We start from the raw sequence: 12322 nt of genomic DNA on the forward strand, positions 1-12322 counted from the left end.
CATACATCTACTCATACATCTACTCATACATCTACTCATACATACATTCATATATGTACTCATAAATCTATTCATACATCTGCTCATATATCTACTCATACATCTGTTCATACATCTACTCATACATCTATTCATACATCTACTCACATATCTATTCATACATCTGTGCATATATCTATTCATACGTCTTGCTTGTGTGAGCCCTGGCAGTCGTTTAAACTTTTATTTCAGAGGCAGCAACTATAGGGAATTCACACACTGCCAGTCACACTCCAGCGATCTTGGTTGGTTCCCATGAATGGTCATGGTTGCTACTTGTTTTTCCTTTTACGGCACTTTAAATAAATTCCCATTTTCAAATTTAAATGCACCAAAACTAAGTGAGGAGACCCCAATAAAAGCAAGACCCCAGCCCCATGCCCAATCTCTCTCTCTCTTTTCTCTTGTGTCTCTCTCTGTCTCTGTGTCTCTCTCTTCCTCTTCTCTCTCTCTCTCTCTCTCTCTCTCTCTCTCTCTCTCTCTCTCTCTCTCTCTCTCTCCCTCTCTCTTTTCTCCTCTCTCTGTCTGCTGGTAAGCTTACTGTGTACCCTCAGGTGCATTGCCTCAATTTCCAGGTCCCATGAAGAATGAAGAATAATCAACCTTTATTCTATCAAAATTTCCTGATGGGTATCACGGAAGGGTGTCTTGCCGTCACCATCAGAACCCCAAGGGCCAGTCCCAACACAAGATCAGGCAGGGATAGACTTGACTGGAGAGGCTGAGCTCGGCACAAAACACCTTCCCCGGCTCACCTGTCCGACTCACCTGCCCGCCTCACCTGCCCGCCTCACCTGTCCGCCTCACCTGCCCGCCTCACCTGCCCGCCTCACCTGTCCGCCTCACCCGTCCGTGGTGGTGTCTCCCTGATTCTGGGACATGGGACTCTTCTGGCTGCCACCTGTCGCCAAACCACAGCCTGTGTGGAATTCCGCCGTGTCCCCCTGGGGAGGCTGGTCCACGCAGGTAGAAGGAGCTCACCCAGGAGGCTCACCTTTGGGATATGCAAATGAGGCCGTCCGCCCCCCCTGATTTGCATGTCCTGAAAATCCAGGTTACAAAAAAAAAAGGAAATCCTTCAGTGAAACATCTGCAGACTTGCTCGCCCTGGCTGACTGCTCTCACCTGTGTGCCCACCGGCAAATGATTCATCCAGTGCAAGGAAGTGAAGGCTGGAGCTCCTACCTGAGGCAGTGGCTGAGATTCTAGTCCCCGACAATCTGCGGACTCAGGGTGACCTCGCCCTGAACTAAAGGAGCTGAAATAGCCTGGCCGGTGTGGCTCAGTGGTTGAGCGTCGACCGTAGAACCAGGAGGTCACCGTTGGATTCCCGGTCAAGGGCACAGGCCCGGGTTGCGGGCTCCATCCCCAGGACTGGGCGTGCAGGAGGCGGCCGATCCATGATTCTCTCTCCTCATGGATGTTTCTCTCTCTCTCTCTCTCTCCCTTCCTCTCTCTGAAATCAATAAAAAATATTTTTTTTAAAAAAGCAAAGAAAAAAATTAAAGCAAAAAATAAAATTAGAAGAGGAGAGAAAATATATCCTCTCTTCCAGAATTACATCTGAATTGTGTCCAGCAAGATGGAGGATGCGGAAGAATTTAAGGGCTTAGGGAGGGATATACCAGTTGTCAACACCATGCTTCTACTAAAGAAGGAACAAATGCCTGACTGGGTGGCTCAATGGTTGAGCGTTGACCCATGAACCAGGTCATGGTTCGATTCCGGTCAAGGGCACAGGCTCGGGTTGCGGGCTCGATCCCCAGTAGGGGGCGAGTAGGAGGCAGCCGATCCATGATTCTCTCTCATCATGGATGTTTCTCTCCTCTCTCTCTCTCTCTCTCTCTCTCTCTCTCTCTCTCCTTTCCTCTCTGAAATCAGTCTTGGATGGTGACACCAAAGATACAGGTGCCTCCCCAGGTGGACTTACCTGGAAGAGAACTTTGCTTTAGAATTTTATAGACACGTCCGAAGAACATGTTCAAGGTTCAAGGACATTCTTCAGAGTGAGACTTACAAAGGGTATATGACTTTTAAAAATATATATATATATATATTTGTTGGTTTCAGAGAGGAAGGGAGAGGGAGAGAGAGAGAGAGAAACATCAATGATGAGAGAGAATCATGGATCAGCTGCCTCCTGCGTGCCCCTGCTGGGGATCGAGCCCACAACCTGGCGTGTGCCCTGACCAGGAAGAGAAGCTGGGACCTCTTGGTCCATGGGATGATGCTCAATCCACTGACCTACACCAGCAAGGCAGAATGGTTATCTATACTAATAAAAGGGCAATATGCTAATGAGACCAGATGTCTTCTGGACATCCTTCTGGACAAAGCCATGGTGGCGGGGGCCAAGGCAGAGGTGGTTAGGGGCGATCAGGCCAGCAGGGGAGAGCAGTTAGGGACGATCAGGCTGGCAGGGGAGGGCAGTTAGGGGCGATCAGGCTGGCAGTGGAGGGTGGTTAGGGGTGATCAGGCCGGCAGGGGAGAGCAGTTAGGGGCGATCAGGCCAGCAGGGGAGAATGTTTAGGGACAATCAGGCTGGCAGTGGAGGGTGGTTAGGGGTGATCAGGCCGGCCACAGGTGAGCAGTTAGGAGCCAGCGGTCCCGGATTGCAAGAGGGATGTCCGAGGGGTCCCAGATTGGAGAGGGTGCAGGCTGGGCTGAGGGACCCCCTCCCGCATGAATTTCGTGCACCAGGCCTCTAGTTATTGACAAATCAACAAACAGCAAGTGCTGGTGAGGATGTGGAGAAAAGGGGACCCTTGTGCACTGCTGGGGGGAATGCAGACGGGGCAGCCACTGTGGAAATGTCTTTGGAAGATAAATATCCCAGCTAGGATGGCTCCGCCGGCTTCAATCTAGGAACCAGGAGGTCATGGTACAATTCATGGTCAGGGAACGTGCTTTGGTTGCAGGCTCGACTCCCAGTGGGGGGCATGCAGGAGGCAGCCGATCCATGATTCTCTCTCTCATTGATGTTGCTAAAGGGTGTCCCAAAATCCACGCAAGAAGTAATTTTGATAGAAAACACAGGTTTATCATTAAAAATTGTAAATGTTTTATAGATTCATAAAGTACACAGTCTAGGGTTATGTAAGGAAGAGCACATCGGGTCCATGGCCTCCACGGCTCTGCTGGCACAGACGCAAAGCCGCGGTCTCCATTGGTCTTCCCTGTCCCTGCTCCTGGGCCATCATTGGTGCTTGGTGGTGCTTATCGAATTGAAGGGATTGACATCAAAAGGCAACAGATATTAGAATCTGATTCAATCAACCGAGTCAAATTAGGCTTTTGTTTTCTGTTGTTAATGCTCACGCAAAATTCCAATCTTGCGTGAATTTTGGGACACCCTTTATCTCTCTCTCTCCGCCTCTGAAATCAATAAAAATACATATATTTTAAAGAAAAATAACTTGCATTTTAGCTCACAGCCCAAGAAGGCTACGCTGGGACTCACACACCTGGTGGTGGGTATGCCCTGGCTTGTGTTGGACACAAATACATTTGGGGCAAAGAGAGAGAGGATTATAAACGCAATCCGAGAGTGAGGATGAGAGGAGGTGTGGGCAGGGAACACCAGGTGTCTTTTCTTGCAAAACCGCCGCGTTCGCCTCCGAGAAGAGACATTGGGCAATGACGCAAAGAGATAATCCCTCAAATGAGACATGTCTGAGGTCAGGGCTCCCTCAAGGGAACTTCCAGAGACCATCTGGGTGTCCCGTGGTCAGTAGAAGGTTGGATTCCTTCTAAATCAGCGGTTCTCAACCTGTGGGTCGCGAGCCCTTTGGCGGTCGAACGACCCTTTCACAGGGGTCGCCTAAGACCATCCTGCAGATCTGATATTTCCATGACGATTCCTAACAGTAGCAACATGACAGTGGTGACGTAGCAACGAGAATAATTTTACGCTTGCGTCACAACATGAGGAACTGTATGGAAAGGGCCAGAAGGTTGAGAACCACTGTTCTAGACGCTTGAGACGCCCGATGAGCTGGCTGAGTCAGGACATGCTCAAGGGTAAGGATTGGCTTTGAGGCGTAGTCATGGCTTTCATACGAAGGAGTCGGTTCAAGGAAGTCTGTACCCACCCAAGTGACACACTCAACCCAACTTCCTGCGGCCCTGGCTCTCAAACAGTCATTCAAGGACGTCTACATCCAACCCAACTTCTATAGTCTTGGCTTTCATACTAATAGTCATTCAAGGACGTCTGTACCCACCCAAGTGAGACACTCAACCCAACTTCCTGTAGGCCTGGCTTCCATACCAACAATTAGTTCAAGGTCGTATACACCCGCTCAAGTGGGATCTCAACCCAACTCCCTGTAGTTTTGGCTCTACAGCCATCTTCTATACCATCTTCTATAGTAGTCCCATCTTCTATACCAACAGCCAGTTCAAGGGAAACTGTACCCACCCAAGTGACACACTCAACCCAACTTCCTATAGTCTTGGCTCTCAGATAGTCATTTAGGGACGTCTGTAACCACCCAAGTGAAACACTCAACCCAACTTCCTGTAGCCCTGGCTTTCCTACCAACAGTCAGTTCAAGGTCATAGACACCCGCCCAAGTGGGACCTCAACGCAACTTCCTGGAGTCCTGGCTTTCATACCCAATAATTCAAAGGCATCTACACCCACCCAAGTGAAACACTCAACCCAACTTCCTGTAGCCCTGGCTTTCCTACCAACAGTCAGTTCAATGACATCTACCAACAGCCATTCGAGGATGTCTACATCCAACCCAACTTCCTGTAGTCTTGGCTTCCATACCAACTGCCGGGAGCCGGTCCATCCTTGCTGTTTCAAGGGACCTGGCATATATGGCATACGGTTCTTAATGTTTGCTCACCTTCTTGGCGCTGTGTTTTAACCAAGGTCACCTCTCTGAGAAAGGTTGAATCCCCAGGTAGGGATTTTCCCCTGAAGTTAGGGAGGGAATAAAACCCCTCAACTAAGTGCCAGGCGGGTAATTAATCACTTTAACTACCAACAATCATGCTTAAGCTACATAATCTTTACTCCCTGGAATGGAGATAAGAAATGCCCTAACCTTTGGAATAGAGATTGATAGGATTGGAATCAACTGGTATAAATACAGATGTAACAAGACAGAACTAAGAAGAGAGAACCTACAGACAGAACCTACACAGAACCTACAGACAGAAGAAATTCGCTGGAGAGAACATGGCAAAAGATCCTGGACTGAACCTGACTACAGAAATTGGCAAGAGAACCTGACTAGAACCTGGTGACTGAACCTGGCTGGAGAACCTGGACAGAACCTGGCTGGAGAACCTAGCGAGGGAACATGGCTACAGAACCTGGCTGGAGAAACTGGAGAACCTAGCAAGAGAACATGGACACTGAACCTGGCTGGAGATCCTAACCAGAACTTCGCTGGAGATCCTGAACAGAACTTGGCTGGACATCCTGGCTAGAGATCCTGGCTAGGCTGCTGATGAATTGAATGCTGTCTCCGTGTCATTCCTTCTTCGCCGACTCCATCCGCACCTTTGGGGACCCCTGGACCTGCTGGGGTTGGACCCCAGCAACCAACAATTAGTTCAAGGTCGTATACACCCACCCAAGTGGGCTCTCAACCCAACTCCCAGTAATCCTGGCTTTCATACCAACAGTCAGTTTAAGGATGTGTATACCCACCAAAGTGACATCAAGCCAACTTCCTGTAGTCCTAACTTCCATGCCAACAGTCATTCAAGAATGTCTACAGCCACCCAAGTGACACACTCAACCCAACTTCCTATAGTCTTGGCTTCCATACCAACAATTAGTTCAAGGTCGTCTACACCCACCCAAGTGACACACTCAACCCAACTCCCTGTAATCCCGGCTTCCATATCAACACTCATTCAAGGACATCTACACCCACCCAAGTGGGGTCTCAACCCAACTTCATATAGTCCTGGCTTTCATACCAACAGTCAGTCAAGAACGTCTACACCCACCCAAGTGAGACACTCAACCCAACTTCCTATAGTCTTGGCTCTCAGACAGTCATTCAAGGGCGACTGTACCCACCCAAGTAAGACACCCAACTTCATATAGTCCTGGCTTTCATACCAACAGTCAGTCAAGAACGTCTCCACCCACCCAAGTGAGACACTCAACCCAACTTCCTGGAGTCCTCGTTTGAATGGCTACCATCAGTTCAAGGACAACTGTACCCACCCAGGTAAGACACTCAGCTTCCTGTAGTCCTGGCTTTCATACCCAGTCGTTCAACCTACACAACTTCCTGCTCTTCTGGCTTTCATAGGAAAGTCAGTTCAATATTTTTTTAGTGATTTCAGAGAGGAAGGGAGAGGGAGGGATAGACACATCCAAGATGAGAGAGAATCATGAATCAGCTGCCTCCTGCACGCCCCCCACTTGGGATGTGCCCGCAACCAAGGCACATGCCCTTGACCAGAATCGAACCCGGGACCCTTCAGTCCACAGGCCGGTGTTCTATCCACTGAGCCACACCGGCCAGGGCTGTCATGTCATTCTCTTGCATGACCTCAGGGGGAAACCCAACAGCTCCTGTTAAGCAAACCAGGGCCACATGCTGAAGAGCTGAGCTCAGAGCCTGGCGCAGACATTTCCTAATCCAACTCAGACGCAGATAAGGGAGGCCAGATGGATTTCTGGACGGCGAGCTGCAAGGGAGGTCTGAGCTGGGGACCTGGGCAGGGGGGCTTTCTTCCCGGGAGCTCCGAGCGAGCATCCGCCCCACATCTCTCTCTCTCCCCCGGTTTCCTTGGCCATCCTTGGCGATGGCTGCCTGGCCCGTAGGCACCTCAGGCCACCCCCGCCTCCCTCTCCACCCGGCCTTCTCCCTCCTTTCTCTCCCCACGCCTGTGTCCAAACAGGCCCTGGGGACAGGGACACCGGTCATACGGGATTGTAGGGAGAGACTCTCGGGTCAACCCTCAGGCTGACCTGAGACAAGTCCCAGCCTGGAGTCCCAGCCCAGAGCTCCCCTGGCACGATGCAGCCTGACCTTGTAGACCTCCCGAGTTCCCTCCTACGTAGCGAATGGGCTGTGGGAGGTGCCGCCAGTGCCGCCAACACAAGCACATCTGCAGACGTGATCATCGTACCCTGGTTTTAATCGGACTATAACTTGCAGGGTGGGTCTTTGGTGCCCTCATCCAGGCACGGGAGACGCACCCAGCCCCAGCTGTATTCTCTCTGTCGGTCTTTTCTCGCAACCCTCGCCGCCCCTCCTCAGGCTCACCCTTGGCCGGGCTGGCACAGTACATGGGGTTCAGGTGGCAACCGGTGTCCTGGGAGCGGATCCTGGCCAGGTCACAGGTGCAAGAGAACGCTGTTTCGAAACGAGCTCAGACTGTGGTACGCGGTTCGGAGACGGGGTTGAGGTCCCACGGCTCCTTTTCAAATAGCTTGCCAAGAGCGGAGCTGTTTTAAATGTCTTCTTCTTCATAGTGTTGTTGTTGTTCATCACGACCTGAGGGCATTGTTTCTGTTGGTTTCACATACAGTGGGAGGGAGAGAGAGAGAGAGAGAGAGAGAGATCAATGATGAGAGAATCATGGATCGGCTGCCTCCTGCACGCCCCACACTGGGGATGGAGCCCCCATCCCAGGCATGTGCCCTTGACTGGAATCGAACCTGGACCCTCCAGTCTGCAGACCGACACTATCCACTGAGCCACACCAGCTATGGCTTGTTCGCTTCAGTTTCAAAGACACTTTTTAAAAAATATATATATATGCCGAAACCGGTTTGGCTCAGTGGATAGAGCATCGGCTTGCGGACTGAAGGGTCCCAGGTTCGATTCCGGTCAGGGGCATGGACCTGGGTTGCGAGCACATCCCCGGTGGGAGATGTGCAGGAGGCGGCTTGATCGATGTTTCTCTCTCATCGATGTTTCTAACTCTCTATCCCTCTCCCTTCCTCTCTGTAAAAAATCAATAAAATATATTAAATATATATATATATATATATATATATATATATATATATATATATATTTGTATTGATTTCAGAGAGGAAGGGAGAGGGGGAGAGAAAGAGAAACATCCATGATGAGAGAGAATCATGGATCGGCCGCCTCCTGCAGGCCCCCTGCTGGGGATGTGCCCACAACCCAGGTTGTGCCCTTGACCGGGAATCGAACCCAGGACCCTTCAGCCCACAGGCCGACGCTCTATCCACTGAGCCACACCAGCTAGGGTCCAAGGACACTTTCCATTCAACATCAATTTTTTTTTTTTTTTAGTTACAGGTGTCTGTGGGGAAAAAAAATAGGTTTCCAGTTTCTTTCTTTCTTTCTAACAAAAACGCTGATGAGATATCTCACAGTGCTGGTGACGGGATTTCCTGGGAACTCTTTACATACAGCAGCCCGGCAGCATGGTATCTGCAGCCACCAGTATGAACGCGATGACATCATGGCCCAGGCCTCCCCCTTCTCATTCCGGAGAAATCTTCCCGTGCTTTGGCATTCACGGATCGGAGAAGCGATGATGACTTTGAAACTCCCGCCGTGGCCTTATCGTCTGGATCAGTTCAGGCTCTTACTTCAACGCCGTGCAACCCATTTTTCCTTTTACGAAAATGGGGGCGATGAGACCTGCCTCCCCTACTTTGGTGGAGTGTTAAAAACAAGCAAACAAAAAAAAAAAAAAGAAAAAAACCGCGCTGGCTGGTTTGGCTCAGGGATTCAGCATCAACCTATGAACCAGGAGGTCCAGTGCACAAAATTCGTGCATGGAGGGGGGCGGGGAGTCCCTCAGCCGGGACTGCACCCTCTTGCAATCGGGGACCCCTCAGGGGATCGGGCCTAAAATGGCAGTCGGACACCCATCTCGCAATCCGGGACCGCTGGCTCCTAACCACTGGCCTGCCTGCCTGATTGCCCCTAACTGCTCACCTGCCTGCCTGATCACCCCTAACCACTCACCTGCCTGCCTGATCGCCCCTAACCACTCGCCTGCCTGCCTGATAGCCCCTAACTGCTCTCCCCTGCCGGCCTTATCACCCCTAACCATTCGCCTGCCTGATCACCCCTAACCGTTCACCTGCCTGCCTGATCTCCCCTAACCCCTCTGCCTGCCTGCCTGATCGCCCCTAACCACTCTGCCTGCCTGCCTGATCACCCCTAACTGCTCGCCTGCCTTCCTGATCACCCCTAACCACTCGCCTGCCTGCCTGATCGCCCCTAACCCCTCTGCCTGCCTGATCACCCCTAACCACTCACCTGCCTGATCGCCCCTAACCACTCACCTGCCTGATCGCCCCTAACTGCCCCTGCCTCAGCCCCCACCACTGCAGCTTCGTCCAGAATGACGTCCGGAATGGCGTCCAGAAGGCCGTTCGGCTGCCGGTCTAATTAGCATATGACACTTTTATTATTATTATAAATTTATTTGTTTTTACCCTCATCTGAGGATATTTTTTCCATTGATTTTTTTAGAGAGAGTGGAAGAGAGAGGGAGAGACAGAGAGAACCGTCGATGTGAGAGGAACACATTGGCTGGTTGCCTTCTGCACACGCCACGACCAGAGCCTGAGCCTGCCACCGAGGCAAGTGGCCTTGACCGGAATCGAACCCCAGACCCTTTTGGCCCTCAGGCCGACGCTCTATCCACTGAGCCACACCAGCCAGGGCTAGGGCATCACCCTCGATTTCAAACGGATCGAGCGAGTCAGCCGAGCACGGCTCCCGCGACCTTGGCAACAGCGCGTTGCCGCTTGGTAACAAGCATCCCCAGTCTGCCCCTCACACACTGGGTTCCATGTCGTCTTCCTGGTCGCACCCACAGAGGGGGAAGCTCCCACAGCAGGGCTGCAGCCACGGCTTCCAGAGGGAGTTGAACACGGACAGCTGCTGGGGGGCCGGGGCGAGCGTGCGGCGGTGCCCGTGGACGGCCTCCTCGACCTTCTGGACCACGGACTCAAATAACGCCTCGTTGTCCGGGCAGAGAGGTTGGCTCTCGGAGGGGTCTCGCGAGATATCGAAGAGCAGGGGAGGGTCGTGGTAGGTGACGTCTCCGGTGCAGGAGCAGATCCCACGGGCATAGCAGGCGCCGGCTCCCGCCGGCGAAAACTTGGGCGTCACGTAATGAACCTTCCACACGGTGCCACCTGGAGAGAACAGAGACCCATGGGAATACCGTATTTTTTTGAAAATATATTTTATTGATTTTTTTACAGAGAGGAAGGGAGAGGGATAGAGAGTTAGAAACATTGATCAGAGAGAAACATCGATCAGCTGCCTCCTGCACACCCCCAACTGGGGATGTGCCCGCAACCAAGGTACATGCCCTTGACTGGAATCGAACCTGGGACCCTTCAGTCCGCAGGCCGACGCTCTATCCACTGAGCCAAACAGGTCAGGGCAGGGATGCCATATTTGTGATTGTTTTAGCATTTTTTGGAGGGGGGGCACGAATATTCTTTATTAATGTACTCATCCTCCAAACTTACTGAACACCAATTATGTGTAATTTGAGCATTATATTCTTACTAGAGGCCCTGTGCACGAATTCGTGCACCAGCGGGGTCCCTCGGCCTGGCCTGCGGGATAGGGCTGAAACCGGCTCTCCGACATCCCTCGAGGGGTCCCGGATGGCGAGAGGGCGCAGGCCAGGCCGAGGGACCCCATTGGTGCACGATTGGAGTTGGGGAGGGATGCAGGAGATTGGCCAGCTGGGGAGGGACCACGGGAGGGCTCCAGGGCGTGTCCGGCCCATCTCGCTCAGTCCCAATTAGCCTGACCCCAGCAGCAAGCTGACCTACCATTCGGAGTGTCTGCCCCCTGGTGGTCAGTGCACGTCATAGCGAGCGGTTGAGCAGCCTTAGCATATCATTAGCATATTGAACTTTGATTGGTTGAACAGACAACCAGACAACCGGACACTTAACATATTCGGCTTTTATTCTGTAGGATCAGGCCCTATCTAACACAATCTTTTAAATACATCACTTTGCTTAATTTTTTGTGTTTTTCTTTGGTTTAATTTAAATTCTTTATTGTTTAAAGTATTACCTGAGTCTCCTTTTTTCCCTCCATTGATCTCTCCTCAGACACTCCAACCCCCCAGCACATGCCCTCACCCCCGTACTGTCTGTGTCCATGGGTTATGTTCATATGCATGCATACAAGTCCTTTGGTTGATCTCTTACCCCCTTCTTAAAAATATTTTTTATTGATTTCATTGAGGAAAGGAGAGGGAGAGAGAGAGAGAGAAACATCAATGATAAGAGAGAATCATTGACGGGCTGCCTCCTGCACGCCCCCTACTGGGAATCGAGCCCACAACCTGGGCATGTGCCCTGACCAGGAATCGAACTGTTTTTTTGGGGTGTATTTTATAATGTATGTTTTTCTTTTGAAAAGCAATATTTTTAAAAGAGCCAGTGCCCTAGACGGTTTGGCTCAGTGGATAGAGAGTCAGCCTGCAGACTGAGGTATGTGCCCATTGTCCAATGTTCGATTCCAGTCAAGGGCACGTACCTCCGTTACAGGCTCGATCCCCAGACCCAGTTGGGGGGTGTGTGCAGGAGGAAACCAATCAATCTGTCTCTCTCACATCGATGTTTCTCTCTCTGTGTCTCTCTCCCTTTCTTCCACCCTCTCTGAAAATTAATGGGAAAAAATATCTTTGGGTGAGGATTACAAAAAAAAAAAAATTACAGAGGAAGTTAGTGACGGATGAAGAATAAAGTTCACTCCCTGTTGCTCATTTTTTTTTCAATGTTCTTCATTGTGAATATTTGTATTCTCTCTCTCTCTCTCTCTCTCTCTCTCTCTCTCTCTCTCTCTCCCCTGTATTCATGCATAGGAGCTAATACACACAGGGGCAGACAGACAGACAGACAGACAGACACATACCTCTATAATCTTACTGTAGTATGATGGCTGCTTACATAATTTTCCTAAGGAGAAGAGTCTTCGTAGCTGGGTGTTATTGTGAATATGGCATAACTCTGGTCCCTTGTCCCCCCGCCAATGAAACGTAACAATGCTTAAATAGCAGGAGTTCCACAAGAGGCAGAAAGGGAGAGAGGGACAGAGAACGAGTTTGAAGAAATAACGTCAGAAAATTTCCCTGACCTGGTAAAAGAAAAAGTCACACATGTTTAGGAGGCACGGAGAATCCCAAACAAGAAGGACCCAAACAAGCCCAAACATCGCCATGAAAATGCCAAAAATTGAAGGCAAAGCAATAATCTTGAAGGCATCCCCTGGCCAGTTTAGCTCAGTGGATAGAGCGTCGACCTGCGGACTCAAGGGTCCCAGGTTCG

General features: G+C 50.9%; 2 protein-coding genes across 4 annotated transcripts in view; one reads left to right on the plus strand and one right to left on the minus strand.

Annotated features, from left to right (window-relative positions):
* Window positions 1-12322, plus strand: part of PRKX (protein kinase cAMP-dependent X-linked catalytic subunit) — a 321391-nt gene that overhangs the window by 236348 nt on the left and 72721 nt on the right. The gene's annotated exons all lie outside the window — the stretch shown is intronic.
* The window catches only part of ARSH (arylsulfatase family member H), a 53845-nt gene continuing 50826 nt past the window's right edge, over window positions 9304-12322 (minus strand). For both annotated transcript variants that reach the window (XM_059679997.1, XM_059679998.1), the window contains exon 11: window positions 9304-10159. In XM_059679997.1, the coding sequence (XP_059535980.1) occupies window positions 9795-10159 (365 nt within the window). In that variant the 3' untranslated portion in view covers window positions 9304-9794. The remainder of the gene's footprint in view (window positions 10160-12322) is intronic.

This window comes from Myotis daubentonii, chromosome X, assembly GCF_963259705.1.
Source record: "Myotis daubentonii chromosome X, mMyoDau2.1, whole genome shotgun sequence".
Lineage (NCBI taxonomy): Eukaryota > Metazoa > Chordata > Mammalia > Chiroptera > Vespertilionidae > Myotis > Myotis daubentonii.